This window comes from Panulirus ornatus, chromosome 6 (genome assembly GCF_036320965.1).
Source record: "Panulirus ornatus isolate Po-2019 chromosome 6, ASM3632096v1, whole genome shotgun sequence".
NCBI classification, from domain to species: domain Eukaryota; kingdom Metazoa; phylum Arthropoda; class Malacostraca; order Decapoda; family Palinuridae; genus Panulirus; species Panulirus ornatus.
Window position 1 is genome coordinate 8,337,495 of NC_092229.1, and position 19,149 is coordinate 8,356,643.

A 19,149-nucleotide genomic window follows, 5' to 3' on the forward strand; every position below is an offset into this window, starting at 1 on the left:
CTGGGCCTCTGAGGGAGTATCCTCACCTGGCCTCGTTCTCTGTTCCTTCTTTTGGAAAATCAAAAAAAAAAAAAAAAAAACGAGAGGGGAGGATTTCCAGCCCCCCGCTCCCTCCCCTTTTAGTCGCCTTCTACGACACGCAGGGAATACGTGGGAAGTATTCTTTCTCCCCTATCCCCAGGGATAATATATAATATATATATATATATATATATATATATATATATATATATATATATATATATATATATATATATATGTATATATATATATATATATATATATATATATATATATATATATATATATATATGTATATATATATATATATATATATATATATATATATATATATATATATATATATACTAGTTTTACCTGTGATAACTGTGTGTGTGTGTGTCTGTGTGTGTGTGTGTGTCTGTGTGTGTGTGTGTGTGTGAGTCTGTGTCTGTGTAATCGACATCCACTCGTACCAGTTCCAGCTGGGTGAACTACGGACCGGCTGCCGCGATGAGGATTCGAAACCTATGAGGGTTTGATCCCAGGCAGGCCCGGGCAGGCGTGAAGGTCAGTAACACTAACCGTTACACCACACGGAGGTCCGTGTGCCTGCCGTACAGACACACGGGAAGCAAACGGGATCTAGTTGGGGGTGGGGGTGGTGTCAGAGGTTACGTGTTACTGCGTTACTGACCAATCTTTAGAGAGAGAGAGAGAGAGAGAGAGAGAGAGAGAGAGAGAGAGAGAGAGAGAGAGAGAGAGAGAGAGAGAGAGTAACAGGGGTCAGTCCGTCCACACAAGCAAGGGGTGAGGTGTTATTGCGTTACCGATCAATCTTGTGTGAGAATAACATCATCACATTGTTCTGGGAGGCATCCCAGCGAACTCACACAGAAAGAACAGAACCCACTGTAGTGTGAGGCAGCTTTGATACCTACATGATAACTGTTCGTTACATTTTTGCATTACACAGATACGAAAAATATTTGCATGTGGGTTGCACGCCTCTAGTACAAAGATAAATGGACACGCGACAAATACGAGTGAGATTTCAGAGGAAAACGTCATTAAGCATCCACTTCCAGGTATGAGCTGGTGATGAACCGTCCTGTTCAGGGAACACCTACTCAAATGACTCCTCTTTTAAGTGGACACTGAACTAGAAAGATGCCTCTATCCCCTGTTCCTGTAGCTACGATCTTGGCCTTCAGTGCATCCGAGACTGAAGACCGTTAATAAAGGTGACAGAGAATCAGCTTGGCAGAGTTTCCCCTGGTGTTTCCTCTGTCCGTTTTCTGTGTCAGAGAAGTGTACGAGAAGTGTTTACCATCAGCGTCATAACGACAGCAGTTATGTTTCCGACGATGACTTGTCGTTTAACCTACATACTTCGGGTTTGTTATATGTATATATATATATATATATATATATATATATATATATATATATATATATATATATATATATATATATATATATAACATGGGAGAAAATACTGGGGTGTTTGGATGGTAATGTCTGGCACTGATACTTCATCCCCTACTCAGCTAAGACGTCAAGTCTCGCCCCTCATATACGACCGCAAAAGTCAAAGTATACGGCGGGTAAACAGAACTATAACAACAGGAAACTTGCGGTGAGAATGCTAACAACGAGACAAGAGAACAGACATCAATGGAAAGACGACAGAAGGAAACGGGATGAATAAAACAGCTTGAAACGTTCCGAAGTGACACTAGCATTGCGAGATGTGTATCAACTAAATACCAGAACTCCTCTGTAACAAACATCTGTAACCAAGTGCAAACACGGATCCCAAACGCGGGAAGAAGGAATGGTCTTGTAATACGCTTAAAAGCAGGTCGAGGTAGCAAGAACTCTACGGTTACCAGGCTTCGCGTTTCACTACATCAGGCGTCCTGGGTCTACCTTGGTCTACCTTCCCAGACATCTGCCTTCATCATAATAAACATCATCATAAATCAATAACTCCTTGCACTGGCTTCAATGAGGTGGCCCTTGGACAACTTTAAAGGTCTGGCCAAAGGCCAAGCCATCATACCCAAGGGTCGCAACGACGTGTCTCAGAGTCGTAACGTAGTGCTCAAGGCTTGTAAAGTCGTGTCCAAGGGTCATCACGTCGTGTTCAAGGGTTAGTATAACGACACGATGTATACGGTTGAGAGCACAATATATAATGGCGGACAGCAAAGTCCCTCATCCCAGCTGCAAATGTAATCATCGTACACTCAAACTAGCGATTGAAGGAATCAATCAGGTGAGATGCACAAGACAATACAGGTCTTGTTTTAATGGACGAGATCTACGTCTATGATGTAGACATTTGGATGGTAAAGGTCTCCTTCGCTCTCACAGTCCGGAAGGATAATCATGTTGATTCAAGTCTAAAGGATATTACCCTAGCGGGAGTGACAGAGAGAGAGAGACGTGGTAAGCTAGGCTATCTCCAGGCTCGGTGTCGCGTGAGGGCTAGGCTACCTCCAGGATCAGAGGCGCTTCCGTGCTAAGCCACATCCCAGGATCAGCGAAGCTCTGGAACTGTTATTGTCTATACGAGTTTAAAGGAGGTGGAATAAGGCGGGAGGATATTCCAGTTCCTGGTCAATTCCATTATGCATGACTTTCCAGGAAGACTTCTTCGTGAAATAAAATATTTAGATGATGATGTAGGATGTTTGGATCGGGGTGGAAGGATGGAATGAAAAAAAAAAAAAATTTGAACGATCGAGGCCTGAACATGCAGGAGGGTGAAAGGCGTTCACGGGATAGAGTGAATTGGAACGACATGATATACGGGGGTCTATGTGCTCCCAGTGGACTGAACCAGGGCACGTGAAGCACCGGAGTAAACCAAGGCAAAGCTTCTGTGGGGCTTTGGTTGTAGATAGCTGTGTTTTCGCTGCACTACACATGACAGCTGGAGAATGGATGTGGCCTTTCTTCGTCTGTTCCTGGCGATACCTGACTAGCGCCGGTGACAGCAATCAATTATGAGAGAAAAATGATTAAGTATTCTTAGTGTTAAAGAGCTGCTCTTCCTTAATGCCCGCCTCACGGCTCGCGGCAGCTCCTACTTAGTGCTACGCTCTCCTTTCTAATGAACGCTGACACGGGATGGGCGGGGAAGAGAGAGAAAGTCTCGATGAGACCTAGGATGGTTGGCATTAACATATTTCAGCTACACTACACCTGACGTAGGGACCTCCTCCCTGGCCAGCTGGCTGCTCACACCGGAGTTGCTGGAGCTCAACTCCTAGTTACATAATTTCGTAATGAAAAGGTAAAGTAGAGTGGGAAGGCTGCCTCGAGCCTGGCTGGCTGGCAGGCCGCTCCATCAACCAACGTTTCCCTTACGTAAACATATTTCATCTTCCCACACACCATAGAAAATGGGCATGCGCTCAACGGTATTATATCGGATTTTCCAAGAACCCCAGGCCATTAGGTTCCAATCCTGATTACGTATAAAGTATCTCTTCCTGTATACATATTATCATATCACGTATGGATATCATGTACATAACTAAGCTACTCTCTCAAGATCGTGTTCTGCCAGGACAGTCGAGTGTGTACTAAAGGAAGACATCATAATCGAACATAGTCAAAAGAATAAGCCATTAACACCAGGATGCGGGGTAATAATATACCTAGTAAAAATGACGATACTATCCTACATTTTAACATGAATGAGAAATCCAAAAAGAGCAGAGATTCAGATATCTAAGAAAATTCTATTAATAATGAAAATGATTCTATCGGTAATGAAAATGAATGGTGCGTTAGGAAAGATCATTTCTCCATGAAGTAACCTAGTCTCTCATCCACTGACACGAAGTAAATGTCATCCTAAAACACGATTATCGTTGCCTCCCCCCCCAAGCAAGCAGGTAGGCAGGCATGAGGCGCAGCACATGTAAGCAACGTCCGCCACTGGGCCACGGTGGTGGCGAGACACAGGCGTGGACGCTGCACAATGTGTGGTAAAAATCATTGTGCGCTGCTCACCTTTCGCGAGCGAGCTAGCGCCACCACCATCCAACCAACCTCTGACGTCTTAAGCGCCTGCTCCAGGTGGTCGGGTACAGCGAAGTTCCCAAGATCAGTATCGAGGATGTGAGTATCAAAGTCTCCTCAAGGGTCTGTTATCTAGGCTACCTTCTTTTTCATCGGGAAGTTAAGATCGCTTCAACAGAATACCGCTGAGCGCCATTCCAAAACAAAACTTGGGTTTTGAGCGATTAAGATCTAAAAAAAAATAAATGGTTTATTACACTATACTGAACCGGAGGTAATAAACGTAGTTAGTTTCATATAAAGAAATGGAACTATCTAACTACACCAGCATCGACCAACCAACAGGAGAAGAACTTGGGGAAAAATAATACGGAAAATGTTGTCATAGCGTCTTTAAGGAAGCGGTGGAAAAAAAAAAATTGTTGATAGGCTAGGCGTCCCGTTCCGCCTTAGCCATTACTTTCCCCTGGCTACCCCCATTCCACATTCCCTTACTACCTGACTTATATATATTTTTGCTCCCTTTTTTTTCCCCTCTTTCTCTCTCTCTCCTTATTTCACTTTGTCATCAAAAATTAAACTGAACGTACAAGAATTGTTTCCCCTATTTCCGAAAAAAAATCATTCCCATAAAACCTTTTTTTTTTTGCTGCTTATACTACACACTGCCCAACATATATACTAACTAGATAAGAAAAGCATAACAAAAGAGTCATATCAAAATCTGAATCTAGTTTAATCCAAAAAACTTTTAACACAAACAAACAAAAACGAAAAACGACTGCAGTCAGTTTCCGGGTTGCTTTCGATTTCCAGAGATCAATCTGCATTTGATAATAGGCTATTACGTTTTCTATGAAACGGCTGATTTGATCGGCCAACAACTACGTCAAGTTTGGATGATTTCAAGACAGGATGGCATTAACGCTCCTTTAGAATTTACGAAAATGTAATTTTATGAACAGTGCGAAAGGCCTGATCATCATCATAAGATCTAGTTAGAAAGTTTGCATATATTTACCTAACGACGGAACAAAATAACCAAAAAAATAGATTATTAATATATGTCATTTAGTAAGTTAAGGTATACGGGATACGTTACATGTAGTTTGGTACAATACAGTAATAGGGTATATACGGTATACCACTATACATCGCTATAACCATGCATATGAATGCCATATGAAATGATGTGACACTCACATACATCAACACAGACTTCAGTGAATTTCGACCACACCTCCTCCCCCAACACCCTTCCCAACCCCCTTATAACACAGGAATACTAACCCCCTATCCCTCACCCTCTCTCTCTCTCTCTCTCTCTCTCTCTCTCTCTCTCTCTCTCTCTCTCTCTCTCTCTCTCTCTTCCCCTTCTCCATAACAATGACGCTACGACCACCAATCATAAAAAAAATATCTTGAAAACCTTCCAAGTTTTACGGTAAATCTAAGATCATAATTATGTCCTAATTTTTCTTTTTTTTTCTGGGATGCGTTTTCATTAAAATGTGGCGACCGACATATCTTTTTTATCTTATTAACGTTTCTTTTTTTTTCTGTGATCTACACCAATTAAATGTTAATGTTAGTTGGATTTTCGAGGTGTTTTAACGTTGAGGTGTGACCCGAGGTAATTTGATATTAAGGAGCAAGACATTGGCTGTCATCCGACGCAAATTTCGTGACAAACGAAAATGAGTTTTCTTTTCAAGGGAGAAAATGTGAGATGTGGTCTTTCATCGTCTGTTCCTGGCGCTACCTCGCTAACGCTGCAAATGGCGATCAAATATGATATCTATCTATCTATCCATACATATATATATATATATATATATATATATATATATATATATATATATATATATATATATATGTGTGTGTGTCGGAGGTGGAGGGAACGAGGAGAAGAGGGAGACCAAATTGGAGGTGGAAAGATGGAGTGAAAAAGATTTTGTGTGATCGGGGCCTGAACATGCAGGAGGGTGAAAGGAGGGCAAGGAATAGAGTGAATTGGAGCGATGTGGTATACAGGGGTTGACGTGCTGTCAGTGGATTGAATCAAGGCATGTGAAGCGTCTGGGGTAAACCATGGAAAGCTGTGTAGGTATGTATATTTGCGTGTGTGGACGTGTGTATGTGCATGTGTATGGGGGGGGGGGTTGGGCCATTTCTTTCGTCTGTTTCCTTGCGCTACCTCGCAAACGCGGGAGACAGCGACAAAGTATAAAAAAAAAAAAAAAAAAAAAAAATATATATATATATATATATATATATATATATATGTATATATATATATATATATATATATATATATATATATATATATATATATATATATATATATATATATATATATATATATATATATCACCACCACTTCATGTCAAGACGTCAGTGTGAGGTACGATGTCTCCAGCGGGAGTAAATCATTCCCTATTTGCTACAACCAATTAATTAACATCCATCAAGCAAGATCTTGTGTACCCATCCTCCCATTTTCTTTTTTCTTTTTTTTTTTTGCCCCCTCCAGGTTGAACGACATCGTCCCAAAATACGGCCGAGTAATTAAGGTAATGAGTTAAGCTCTGTTAGGGAACCCGATGCAAGTGTAAATAGTCAATTAGGAGACCTGGCCATGACACGAAATACACCAGCCATGACCTGACGAGGTCTGTAAGGGAAGGTGTTATACCTGAGGGTGAGGTGAAAGTGAGCGCGGTACCAGGATGGAGGTGGATGAAAGTGAGCACTGTACCAGGATGGAAGTGGATGAAAGTGAGCACTGTACCAGGATGGAAGTGGATGAAAGTGAGCACGGTACCAGGATGGAGATGGATGAAAGTGAGCGCGGTAACAGGATGGAGGTGGATGAAAGTGAGCGCGGTACCAGGATGGAGGTGGATGAAAGTGACCACGGTACCAGGATGGAGGTGGATGAAAGTGACCACGGTACCAGGATGGAGGTGGATGAAAGTGACCACGGTACCAGGATGGAGGTGGATGAAAGTGAGCACTGTACCAGGATGGAGGTGGATGAAAGTGAGCTCTGTACCAGGGAGGAGGTGGATGAAAGTGAGCACGGTACTTGGAAACAAGAGGGTGAAAGTGAACACGGTACTAGGGAACAGGAGGGTGAAATTGAGTACGGTACTAGGAGGGTGAATGTGAGCACGGTACTGGGGAAGGTGAACAAGAGCGCGGCACTGAGGGGGAGGGTGAACGTGAGCAGTATTGGGAGGAAAGTGACCGTGTGCACGTTACTGGGGAGGAAGGTGAACGTGTGCACGTTACTCGGGAGGAAGGTGAACGTGTGCACGTTACTGGGGAGGAAGGTGAACGTGTGCACCTTACTGGGGAGATGGAGAGTGAGCGTGGGCACACACACTACTGGGGAGTATGAAGTACGACAGAGTACATATATCGAAGGATCTTACCCCCGGAGGATAATTCCACACAGTCATTACCGACCAAGTCATCAACTTACTCAGATCTTTACTGACGAGTTGTCAGTCAAGGATCAAAAACCATGAACTCGAAGGAAGAGATCCTGAGAGAGAGAGAGAGAGAGAGAGAGAGAGAGAGAGAGAGAGAGAGAGAGAGAGAGAGAGAGAGAGAGAGAGAGAGAGAGAGAGAGACGAGGGTTTACGTGAAGTCCCCCAAGACTACGAGAGTGAGGATATATGTTTCCCTTAAAAGAGGAATGAGAAGCAACGGCTTGTTTTCCCTCATTCATGAAGCACACGCAGAAGTGTTACTGATGGGCCAACGGGACGCGACAAGGATTTATAAGAAAAGAAAAAAAAAAATCCTCACATTCATTACGTGGAGATAGAAGAGTCTAGGAACCACTAATCTAAGACACTGACAAGGTACAGAGTCACACAGTGATCACATCATCCTTGGAGAGCAATGTTCAGTTCCTGGAAATCCAGAGGAATTACCAAACCATAAGACAATGAAACAGAAAATAAAAACTTAAGACTTAAAACGATCGAACGTGAGAAGCAAAGAGGAGGTTAAAAAAGAAAAAAAAATCAGACAGCAACAGGACACTGTGAAGTGGTGATGCCTGAAGAGAGGTAAAGCTCACTACTCATATATAAATATATATATATATATATATATATATATATATATATATATATATATATATATATATATATATATATATATATATATATATATATATATATATATATACACACACACACACACACACACACACATAAACACAAATACCCTGTTAGTCATACGCAGCCAAAACCATCAACCCCCGAACCTTGCATTGTGGCGAAGCCGCTCATAACAAAACCAATCTGCTCTACCTTCCTCGGTCCATGAAGTACGAGCATAAAATCCAATCATACGCGTCAGTTCGCACCGTAGTATAAACACCCTAAAGATTCAGCCTGAGGTTTGTGTATCACGTGAAGTGCGAACAGAAAAAGAGAGAAAAGATATAATAGAAAAGGCCTTGATGGCATTAAAGACATTAAATAAGACTGGAGTATTTATTCTAAATCTATCTGGAAAGCTGTTAGTGTACAGTAAGATCCTCTTCCGTCGACCTAATGATTTCGAAGCATCATTTATAACACCTACGTCATGAAAACACAAAAGATTAAACAAAGACTTACTCAGCTCGCCCTCAGAAAACATTCCTCCTTCCCAGTCTTATTCAACTGCGCCAGTTCATACCTTCTGAGTTCTAAATATAATCAAGTTTAAAAGTGATTTAGGTAACATAACTTATGGTCGAGAGAAGGAAATTACTCGCCACGTTCTTCGCCTCACACGGTAAAATTGTTTGCAGTAATTCTAAGCCATATAAAGTTTCATATGCAACGAGGCTTTAAGTTCAAGGGAAAATGGGGAACTTAACAAAGCATATATATATATATATATATATATATATATATATATATATATATATATATATATATATATATATATATATATATATATCAAGCAAAGTATTTGATCTCCTCTAAATATTGTGAAATATTTCCCCGAAGTGATCTTAAGAATGTTCCAACGTCAAGGCTGGCACAGACCATAAAGACATCCCAGGCCTCACACACCTCATAATGCCCGGGGGAAGGTTAAGGATAAACACACAAAGCATCGAGTACTTCACAAACACAGAACCTTAACACTGTCTACGCCCGAGTTAAACATCCAGACCAAGCGTGCCCAGAAACATGAATCATCACAAAGCTCAGGTTAAATACGGTTATAAAACAAGAGTCAAAATAAATGCGCTTCAACTTGTGGAAGTCTTGGGGGGAAGAAGAGGGAGGGAGGGAGGGAGGAAGACGCATGCGTAGAGCTGACTAGGATAGCGGGATAACTCCCTCAAATCACAGTGTCACGCGCTACAAAGCCGAGGGAGCGGACAGCTATGAGGAAATCGTCTCGGTTCTCGATTAGTCATCGCACTCTCTCATTCTCCTTATGCAAATGCTCGCTCCAGCACTGGATTTCCCGGTTCGCGGAATTTCATACTCTGCCTCACCAGAGAGAGGGCTGGCGCAACCTGACGGGCACTGTCTGGACACACTGTAAAACAGGATCGCGAAGCAAAAACTCGATGGTATGTTGTTTTATGCACTGAAGGTTCTAGTAATGAGTAAAAAAAAAGGTTATTTTACGATGATTCGTAACATTCAGCAATAATGATTCATTGTGGCTAAACTTCTGGCTGGCGTACTAGATTCACAATACGAATCACGATCGTAACCCTCGCGAATAACAAAATTTGGTGGATTTCTGATATTTTCGCCCTCGCATCGACGTCAAAATGACGGGTTGGCCAAATGAGATTTCCCTAGGTATGAGGATGGATGTATGATGCATGAGACATCTCGCCACAGGCGAGATATCACGTAATACTAATTTTGTACAGCTAGACATCCAGTTGTGGAAACACACGTCAGGTAACATGACGTTTATAGCTTTGGCGAAAATCATAAAAAAAAGGCTTTTACAATATTTCATGAAGTCTATCAATCAATGTTTTGGTCACGTTATGAATGTGACACTTATCTAAAAAAAAAGAATACAGCAAAAATATCAAATAAACGAAACAAGATAATGGGTAAGCGATAGATTCCATGATGCCATGTCAACCGAAATTTTAGATACGTCCTCAAACTGTTAAGTTTTGGTAAATTTACCTTTACCTTTTACAATATCACGTCTATGTCAGTCACTGACATTGTGAGGACGAATGGAAAGTCTAAGGAAACATTAGAAGTATATTTTCAAGTTATGTGCCAAAAGTTTAATTACAAAACAGACAGGACGGCAACACTCACCTTGCCAACCTTGCCATTCCACAGCCAAGTGAGGTTGTGTGTGGTGTTGTGCTTGGCAGTGATGGCCTCCACAGCATCCTTATCGAAGGTGATGACCTCCCAGTGGTTGGTGAGGATGGCGGTGCACAGGATCACCGTAGCCGCCCCAGTCACCAACAGCGTCAGGGCCAGGAAGAGGCACGCGGGGTGGGCTCCCTGTGACGCCATGGTGTGTGTGGCTACCGAGACCCCAGGCCACACGTAGTGCGTCTCCGTGGCCACTAGGCCGATGTTTCTTCTCCCACTCTGTAAGATTAATTAATTCCCTCCGATGGCCACAGTCATTCGAAAACCTGTGGCTATCTGGAACATGCCATGTGAAGCGTTCTTACACCAAGTGTCTTAAGCGTTTTCTCTTGCTGTTGTCCAAGTCACCACTAATCTTGCTATATAACAAATCTTGCGTTCATTATCGTTGCTATAAAGTTTATCAATGTCCTTGATGTCTCGTAGCAGATTGTCGACGTCACTTGCTGATCATTATCTTGCCTACAAGAGATGCTATCCAACACAAATTTTAGTCATGGAGACGATCTCGTCTGCCCAAGGAACATGGGAGTGCAGAAAACATGTGTCGGTCTTTCAGCTGCTAAACTTGTCCGTTCTTGCTTCGAGAATGTATGCTTGGTATTGTTCGCACAACCTGCGCATATTTTATTCTAACTCTGCGTCGTAACTTGTCATACTGCACTTAATTTTCGATCAGACTGAATTACTCTGTTATGCATTCTTTTTCTCCTTCTTTTGGCCAATTGGAGCACGACTATTACCAGTATCACGTAAGGTACTCACCGCTCAAATCCTCCTCTTAATTTTATACAATGTAGAAACTGTAACGCCAATTCAGCGAATTCCGTACGATGACACTGGTAAAAAAAAGTTCACGCTGCACCATGCTTGTAGTGCCGACTGCTTATTCTTCTTTTTTTTTTCTTCTATACTGACTATAAACTCCCGACTGTTACAGATCAATATATATCTAAAGACACCGAATGAATAGTGACTGTATTGGGCCAGGACCCGGGAGAGGACTTAAGCGCCAGAGGTGGTGCGAACAAACCAGAAACTGAGTCGCAGTAGGGAGGAGGAAGAGGAGCTAGGCTGTTTGTTGACACTTACGCAAACTCACACTTGACGTCGTCTGTTGCTTCTTGATGTCTGTCGGGGCGTTTATATATGATCCTTAGAGGTGGGACGTCCTTGAGAAAACAATGTGTGGACAACTGGGGGAATCTAATAAAGCAAGGGATATATATATATGGCGTAACTCATGCACATACGAGAGCGACGTGGCTTTAATGACACACATGTGACTGTTCTTCCTCCTAGATAACAGACACTGACGGGCAAAGAAGCGAATGTGAGCTCGATGGTTGTGGGATACAGGGACTTATGCACAGGTCCAGGTGTTCGTGCTGTCGCTGGGCTCTGCCACACACCCGACCACACTGCTATTTATCATGACGGGAGGGGCGCTGCAGATGACCGCTACACGTGTGCAAGATGGTTTCTAGGTCAAGGCGACTCTAGCATGAGGTGGCGGAAGACTTTTTTTTCTCTCTCTCTAAGTGTTTCATGAAACGCTACTGTGACGGGAGACTTCCCAAAGCAGTCAGGCAAACAAGGACGAGTCTGAGGATGAACAATGTAGAGCAACAAAGGGTAAGTGGACGTGGTGACGAGGACACCTGACTGGTGGAGGGGACGAGGTACGGGGACGCTACATAACACGGGACGGTAGGAACGGTTGGCCCGGGAACACGGTGCCGACTGACTGGACCAGCTGGTGCCGTAGTGGTGGCTGGCCCGCTGCCACACGCCACCACCTTCAACACTCACCTCACAACACACTTCCCACGGGTGTGTCTTAGTGCCTTCGGGTTAGCTGGATGGGTACGTGAGCATTCACACGAGGCGTATACCTTCCAGACGAAGAGTGTGTGGACGGTAGTGGCGATTGCGTCACACACCATGCGGCATAGCTCGCCCCACCTCCTCCCCAGAGGGCACAATAACACTCCCAGATACTACTCTTTAGTGACTGCAGACAGTGATAGGCAAGAAAGCCGTTTAGTGATGAGAAATACACGATAAAATGAAACCAACGAATGCACACAACATGATATACAACAGCACTGGTCAACATTGTACTGACACGATCGAGTGGAGGTATCCATGGCATTTTATTTTGCAGGGAATCGGTGTGTTGGTGACGTCAGTGTCAGTGATCGACCGTGCGCGCGCTGGAGTAGGTAGGTAGAGGGGGGGCAAGGGGGGTTGGTGGTGGGTGGGTGGGTGGCAGGTTGGCATTAGGAGGGTGGTGGGGAGGTGTGTGTTTGGAGGAGGTGGAGGGGGGCACCACCACCAGTGCTGCATGACGCCGTGACAAGCCTCCCTCACCCACAACGACCGCTTCCTCCTCTTTACTACGCTACTCCCGAGTACCGCCGAGCGGGCCTAGCTAGTGTGTGAGGGTGGGCGGCGGAGGCGGCTCCACCACCACGCCTCGACTACCCTAACGTCGCACGACCACTTGTTGGTTGGTACACGTCCGCAAACCTTCGGTCTGGGTCACCACACCCACGCGCATCCCGCTGTTTTAAAGACGACACACAAGTGAGAGAAATAAATGTAAGGAAGGAGGAGAGAAAATAGAGATCATTATTTTCATATCTGAATTTATTTTTTCTCTCGTATTAGCGAGGCTATTGAACACTCATTTTGGTCAGTTTGTTTCCCGCCGAAGCGTCTCCTTCGAAAGTGGTAAATCATCTGGTCCGCATTAGAGGTCAGTTGTCATAGTTCTTCATTCTCTTTACGTTGTCAGCAGTTCAGAACAGGCAACATGTAACTGATACGATGTGAACCGTTCCTTGTGTACTTGACAACTGCGTAAAACTTTAGTTATACAAACTATTCCTAGCACCATGCACCCCTCCCAACACCAACACATGTAACGCTGCCAACATTAGGTCACCATTACTCAATAGAATACACACAAGGCACCGTCAGACAGAAACGGTCCACCGCTTTACACAAGACTCATCGCTGCTCATACACCTCACACCGAACAGAGCACTGAAAACAGCAGAAGTACCACGCGATCCACCACAGCAAACTACCAACAGCTCAACTACCGCCGCCGAAGTTGATTCAGGCACTTTCTACACACATCTGTCACCAGTGACAACGCAAATGCCATCACTGACAACGCAACTGCCACCATCAATACTCTACCACTCTTACTAAGTCTCGACCACCACTGCTAAGACTTCCGTTTCCACTTCCAGCACCAGACCCACCAATACTGTGTAGGGGCACCGAAAGCAACACTGTATAACACTACCACTGACTACACTAAAACCACAGCTACCACTGGAAACAATAAAAGTCCCACTGCTAATACCCAGACGTGTGGCAGAGCCGCTTTCTTTTCTATCAATCACAATCACTGCCAAAAGTAATAACCACTGCATGTTACAAGCTCCACTACTGAAATCACAGCTACCACTGACTCTGCTTCTACCAACACCACAACTACCACTGCTAAAACTATACCTACCATTCCTAGTTACCTTATCTACTTTATTTTTTTTAGTCAGAATTCTCAGTGTCATAACTACCACTCCTAAACACAACCGTCTTCACAACCACCGCATTTAATACCATAAGTAGAACTACCAGCACATTGCGACCAACTAAAATCACAACCACTGCTACCAACAACACTCCCAAACACCATAATCCTATGAAATCACAACCATCTTTACCAGCACCAATATCTGTATTATCAAAGACTCACTCTTAATTTCCAACATCACAACCATCACTGCTAACATCACAATGACCTCTACCACAACTAGAACCACAACTACCAGCATTCCAACTACCCATCCCAACATTATAATTACCACTATTTACCTCTATGTCAAAATCGTACTTTACAACCACAACCACAATCACGTTACAAACAATACCACAAAGTCACTAAGATCATAACCATTATCACTTCCGAGGGCCAGCATTCTCATTATCTCTGATACGAAATTCAAGAGCACAGCCACCAATATGTATACCACAACTAAACTCTACCACACAACAAACACCTTAATATCAATAACACAAGTACAACTTACAGTACAATAAACGCTATGACCCCCAAACTCACGACCGAAACTATCCTTTAACTACAACTGCCAACAGGACGACCAGGATAACCAACGCTAATCACCAAACGAGTCACAGCAATTATCCCGAAACTCTAATTACTCTATTACTGCCGACGATACAAATCTCATTGGCTACGGGATTTCCACCAGTAAGGTAAATCATATTATAACAGCTAACGTGAAGGCCAACACTGCCAACACCATCAGCCAGCTTCCAACACTTCAATGAGTAAGACAGCCATAATTTCAAGCAACACCCATCACCAGAAACACCGACCAATGACAACACCAGTATCACAACCGTGACCCTTAGCAACACAATCATCCCTTCTCTACAAAACAACCTTCCTTACTGGCATTATAACCATGACACTTGACTTCCACAACATCTACACCACTGCTACAATGTAGTGCAGAATGGTAGTCAAACAAGTAATATAAGCACTATAAAACATTTTCTGTGTACACCAATACTAAATAGCTACGCAATTCCGTAAAAAAAAAAAAAAAATCACGTTCTTAAAGCCTAGCCTCGTCAACTGAATTTCACGACTCCTATTTCCAGGAAGCGCCCAGCCAGCCTAGCGTCAGACGGTGCAGCCTTCATTCAAATTCGTTCCAGAAATTGCCGCTACCAACGTACCTGACCCATACGTCCTGGAGACACTCCTGGGGATGACATTCCTCATTTTGGTTGGTTAATGTAGCTTGAGGCTTATAAACACTGCCGCTGGCAGGTGAGGCTATACCCTCAAAGGCCCAGTCCTCTGTTCTCAACGCTACCTCGCTAATGCGGGAAATGGCGAATAGTATGAAAGAAAAAAGAAAAGATATCTATATATGTATATACGATCTCACCGAGGACGCCAAAATGACAAATGTTTTCGCCTGAAACACTATATACTGAAGAACAGACTTAATATGATCATACCGATAACACAAACACACAAAAACAGCAGATTGAAGGGGGGGAAAAATTACAAAAATGACCCAATTTAAGAATTTACTACAGGTCGTCAATATCATTATCCAAGGTCCTTTACGCTGACTGGATGAAAAATAGAATTAGTTTTCTGAAAAGATGAGGCGCAACCGTTCGTTGCCTTACACCACCCGACGTACCGCAGTAAACACGTCGCCTTAGTTCTGGCAGCGGTGTGGTAAACACCGCACAGGAATTCACATTCTTTTACGATAACTCCTCGGAACGTACGATTGCAAGGACGGTTTGTATGTACGTGTGTGTGTCCTTTGATAAAAGTTATTTCTTATTTTCGTTCACTCTGATCCTCACTCTCACATATCACGTCGCCCCGCCACTAGTTAGCGTGAGTCACACCATGACAAGCAGGTATTGAACAACACTGCCTCACGCCTTGCCCCCTTGGAGGGGTTGCCTGTTCTGTGAAGAAGCGTCTCTGTCCCAACAAATGTGGATATGTTCAATGCAAAACGGGTATTGTGGTTCTGTCTCCGGTAACAAGGAATAATCCCCAGCAGCCATGGCCTCACAGCTGTGCTGGGTATGTTCCTCGTACTGTAAATATTTACCTATTCATGCGTTATTACGGGAATCGCCACAAACAGTGTCATACGAAAACCGCAACACGGCAGAACTACTGTATCTCACAAGATCTGTGACGCGCTCTCTCTACAATACAAGAGTCTATCAACATCTTACACACACACACACACACACACACACACACACACACACATATATATATATATATATATATATATATATATATATATATATATATATATATATATATATATATATATATGTATATATATATATATATATATATATATATATATATATATATATATATATATACTCTTTTTCGAGATACATAAATATGAATCGACGAACAGTAGCTGGTCAATTACCCCCAGGTCTTCAGTTAGTCCACAAACATGGGTCCTCAGTTGGTAAGGATGACTTCATTGAACCAAACTGCCTCTGGCCTGGAAGACACCACACCAAGTGAGGAATATTTACCCGAAAGCATTACAGGATGACCATCTGGTCTCACTTTGTTACCTAGCGACCCAAACATGTCAGTATAAACCATAGATCACCCAGGACCTAAAACGTCACGCACAATTTACAAAAGATGTTTTCTTTCTGTAACTTGTAAAGAAAATATCTATGTGTATGCCTTACTTATGTTTTATCATCTTTACTTATATAAATACTTGCCGGCAGCCACATAGTTCACGTGGCACCCTCGTTATAATAATTCCTTGTCATGAAGGAACTGGATGCCTTTCACTGCCTCACTACTCCCCACCTTGCTACAAAATCTTTCTTACACACAGTCGTAACTCACACCCCAGGCGTGCATCACACGTCGCCCCAAAATAGTCTTTTCTTTCACGCAGTCATAATTCACACAACGTCAGGCATAACCCACTTGCAGTCCTTCCTCACACCCAAGGGCCTTAAGAGCCATGCACCGTTGACTTGTTCTCAGTCAGTTCTTCGGTTGCGGACGTGAAACATCTTGCGATCGAAAACGTCTCCGATAACCCTGTGGCTTCGAACACCCCTACTCCCTCCTGCGGCATAACAACAGAACCTCGACGATTTTGCCTCCTCCCTCCGGCAGCAGCACCGTGAGACCAGGCAATGACTCACTTTTCCTGCAGAAGGATCATAGGATCCTTACCTTAACTCTTCACCTCCAGCAGTGGCAGCTCGCCCATGAGCTGCACATACTTGTACATATCATTATAACTATGTTGTGTTGTTTGTGTTTATGTATGTCTTTCGGTCCTCACGCTACAGAAGAAAGTTAGGCACACACAAAACTAGTGACCAGAGTCCGACGCGTTGCACAATACTCCACCCGACCTCGCTAAATCCTACCCTAAGGTCCTGTTCCCTCCCAATGCCACCCTCTCCAACTTTTTTTTTTCACAGGTCCCGACAACACTCATCCCATCCTAGGATGTCACAACCATCTTGACAGTAGTACTGAAGTAACATACTCCATTACATGACACTATGGACCGTTCAACGTCACCTCCAGCTAAGATGCTCCTTACCTGACTTACCCCACCCTTCCTCTGCCAGCACTAACCTTCCGGCCTCCTAGGTCAGTAACTACCTCACCCTCTCCAATATCTGACGCACTGGGAGAGGGAGTTCGGAGGGAATACTGTGGTGGCACTCTCCTGGCATTGCCCGCACTACCAGTCCATGAGGAACTTTGGTCATGACAGTAACTTGGTTTGAAGGACTTGGATGCCTTGCACAATCACCCTCCTACGCCCCCTACAAAGCCCTTTTAGCGACATCCCAGATGTCGCAAATGTCGCAACTCGTCTCACGACCTCTTCATTAAGGCAGTCATGATTTTCAACAAGGTGGGAATGAGCAACTCACAGTTCCCCTACAGGCTTTATAAACCATGCATGGCAGTCTTGTCGTCAGTCAGTCATTCAGGTGCAGACCTCAAGCACACCTCCGCCTGAAAACGTCTCAGAGCCACTGAGCGACCTCGGCTAGACTTAGTTCCTCTGGCAGAAGCACCACCATGGAACCCCGGCAATCCCTTCCGCGTCTCATACACAAAACCTCTACCATGCCTCCTGCTGCACAGCCATGAGACTCTTATCAACACATCCCTCTTGCAATAGTACCACGAGACCAAGCATACGACTCACCTCCTGCAGCAGCTCCATGTGAATCCTTCCTCAACACTTTTCTTGTCGCTGCACCCGTGGTATAGCAGCCCAGCCATGAAGCGCACTCTCCTCTTCATATCAATATAACACTGTATTCTTATCTGCTTCTGTATCGTCTTTCAGGTCATTACGTGTGTGTCAGATACACATCAAATACTTTATGTGCCATCACACGTTGTCCAGCGTGACCACGGACCTCATACCAACTTGGCTGGTAGGTTGTTTGGGTTTAATGGCTAAGGAAGATCACAAGGCCTTATTGCCGTCCACGTTAACCTTCTTCGAAATCACCTCCTTCAGATGATAGGAAGTGACTCTAACACCGACTAAGCTCTCACTACTGTACAAGCCCCTTGCTCACCAGGTTACAGGATTAGCACCAACACATGCACTGACGTGCCATCAATCTTAAGTTATCGTCAATTACATCCTGTCAACCTTTGAACAACAAACACTACAGAATCATTTGTCGGCAATGTTTAATTTCATTTTCTTAAAACTGTGTTTTCAATCTTAATTAATGCAGCCGTCAAGTTTCACAGAAATGTTATTATATGCACACGAGGCGATTTAAGGTTTGTTTACAAGGAGGACGGATCCCACTGAACGCAGTAACTAACTCGGGTTCCAAGACTACCTTTGAATGCGTCGTGATGTCCTTATATATATACCCTGTATAAATCCTCCCTAGGATATATATGGCTAACAAATAAGTAACCAGTTTCTTTAATACATTAAAACATGAGGTGTAGGCGAACTGTACCCAGTATGGTTCCGGTTACTGGTCTGTGATAGGTGCTGGTAGAAAACGGGCATCCACTCGGCCCGAGCAAAGAGCCATTCCACTTTAATGCTGATGTGCTATTGGCCGGTGCGGAAGCTGTAGT

General features: G+C 43.6%; 1 protein-coding gene across 3 annotated transcripts in view; it reads right to left on the reverse strand.

Annotated features, from left to right (window-relative positions):
* Nucleotides 1–18,848, reverse strand: part of LOC139749044 (uncharacterized) — a 119,588-nt gene extending 100,740 nt beyond the window's left edge. The window contains exon 1 of one of the 3 annotated variants that reach the window (XM_071662462.1): nt 18,242–18,848. In XM_071662462.1, coding sequence (XP_071518563.1) covers nt 18,242–18,259 — 18 coding nt within the window. In that variant the 5' untranslated portion in view covers nt 18,260–18,848. Of the gene's footprint in view, nt 1–10,358; nt 12,424–18,241 lie in introns of those variants that run through there. The other 2 variants (XM_071662461.1, XM_071662460.1) reach the window with 2 other exon arrangements.
* Nucleotides 18,849–19,149: the final 301 nt, after the last annotated feature.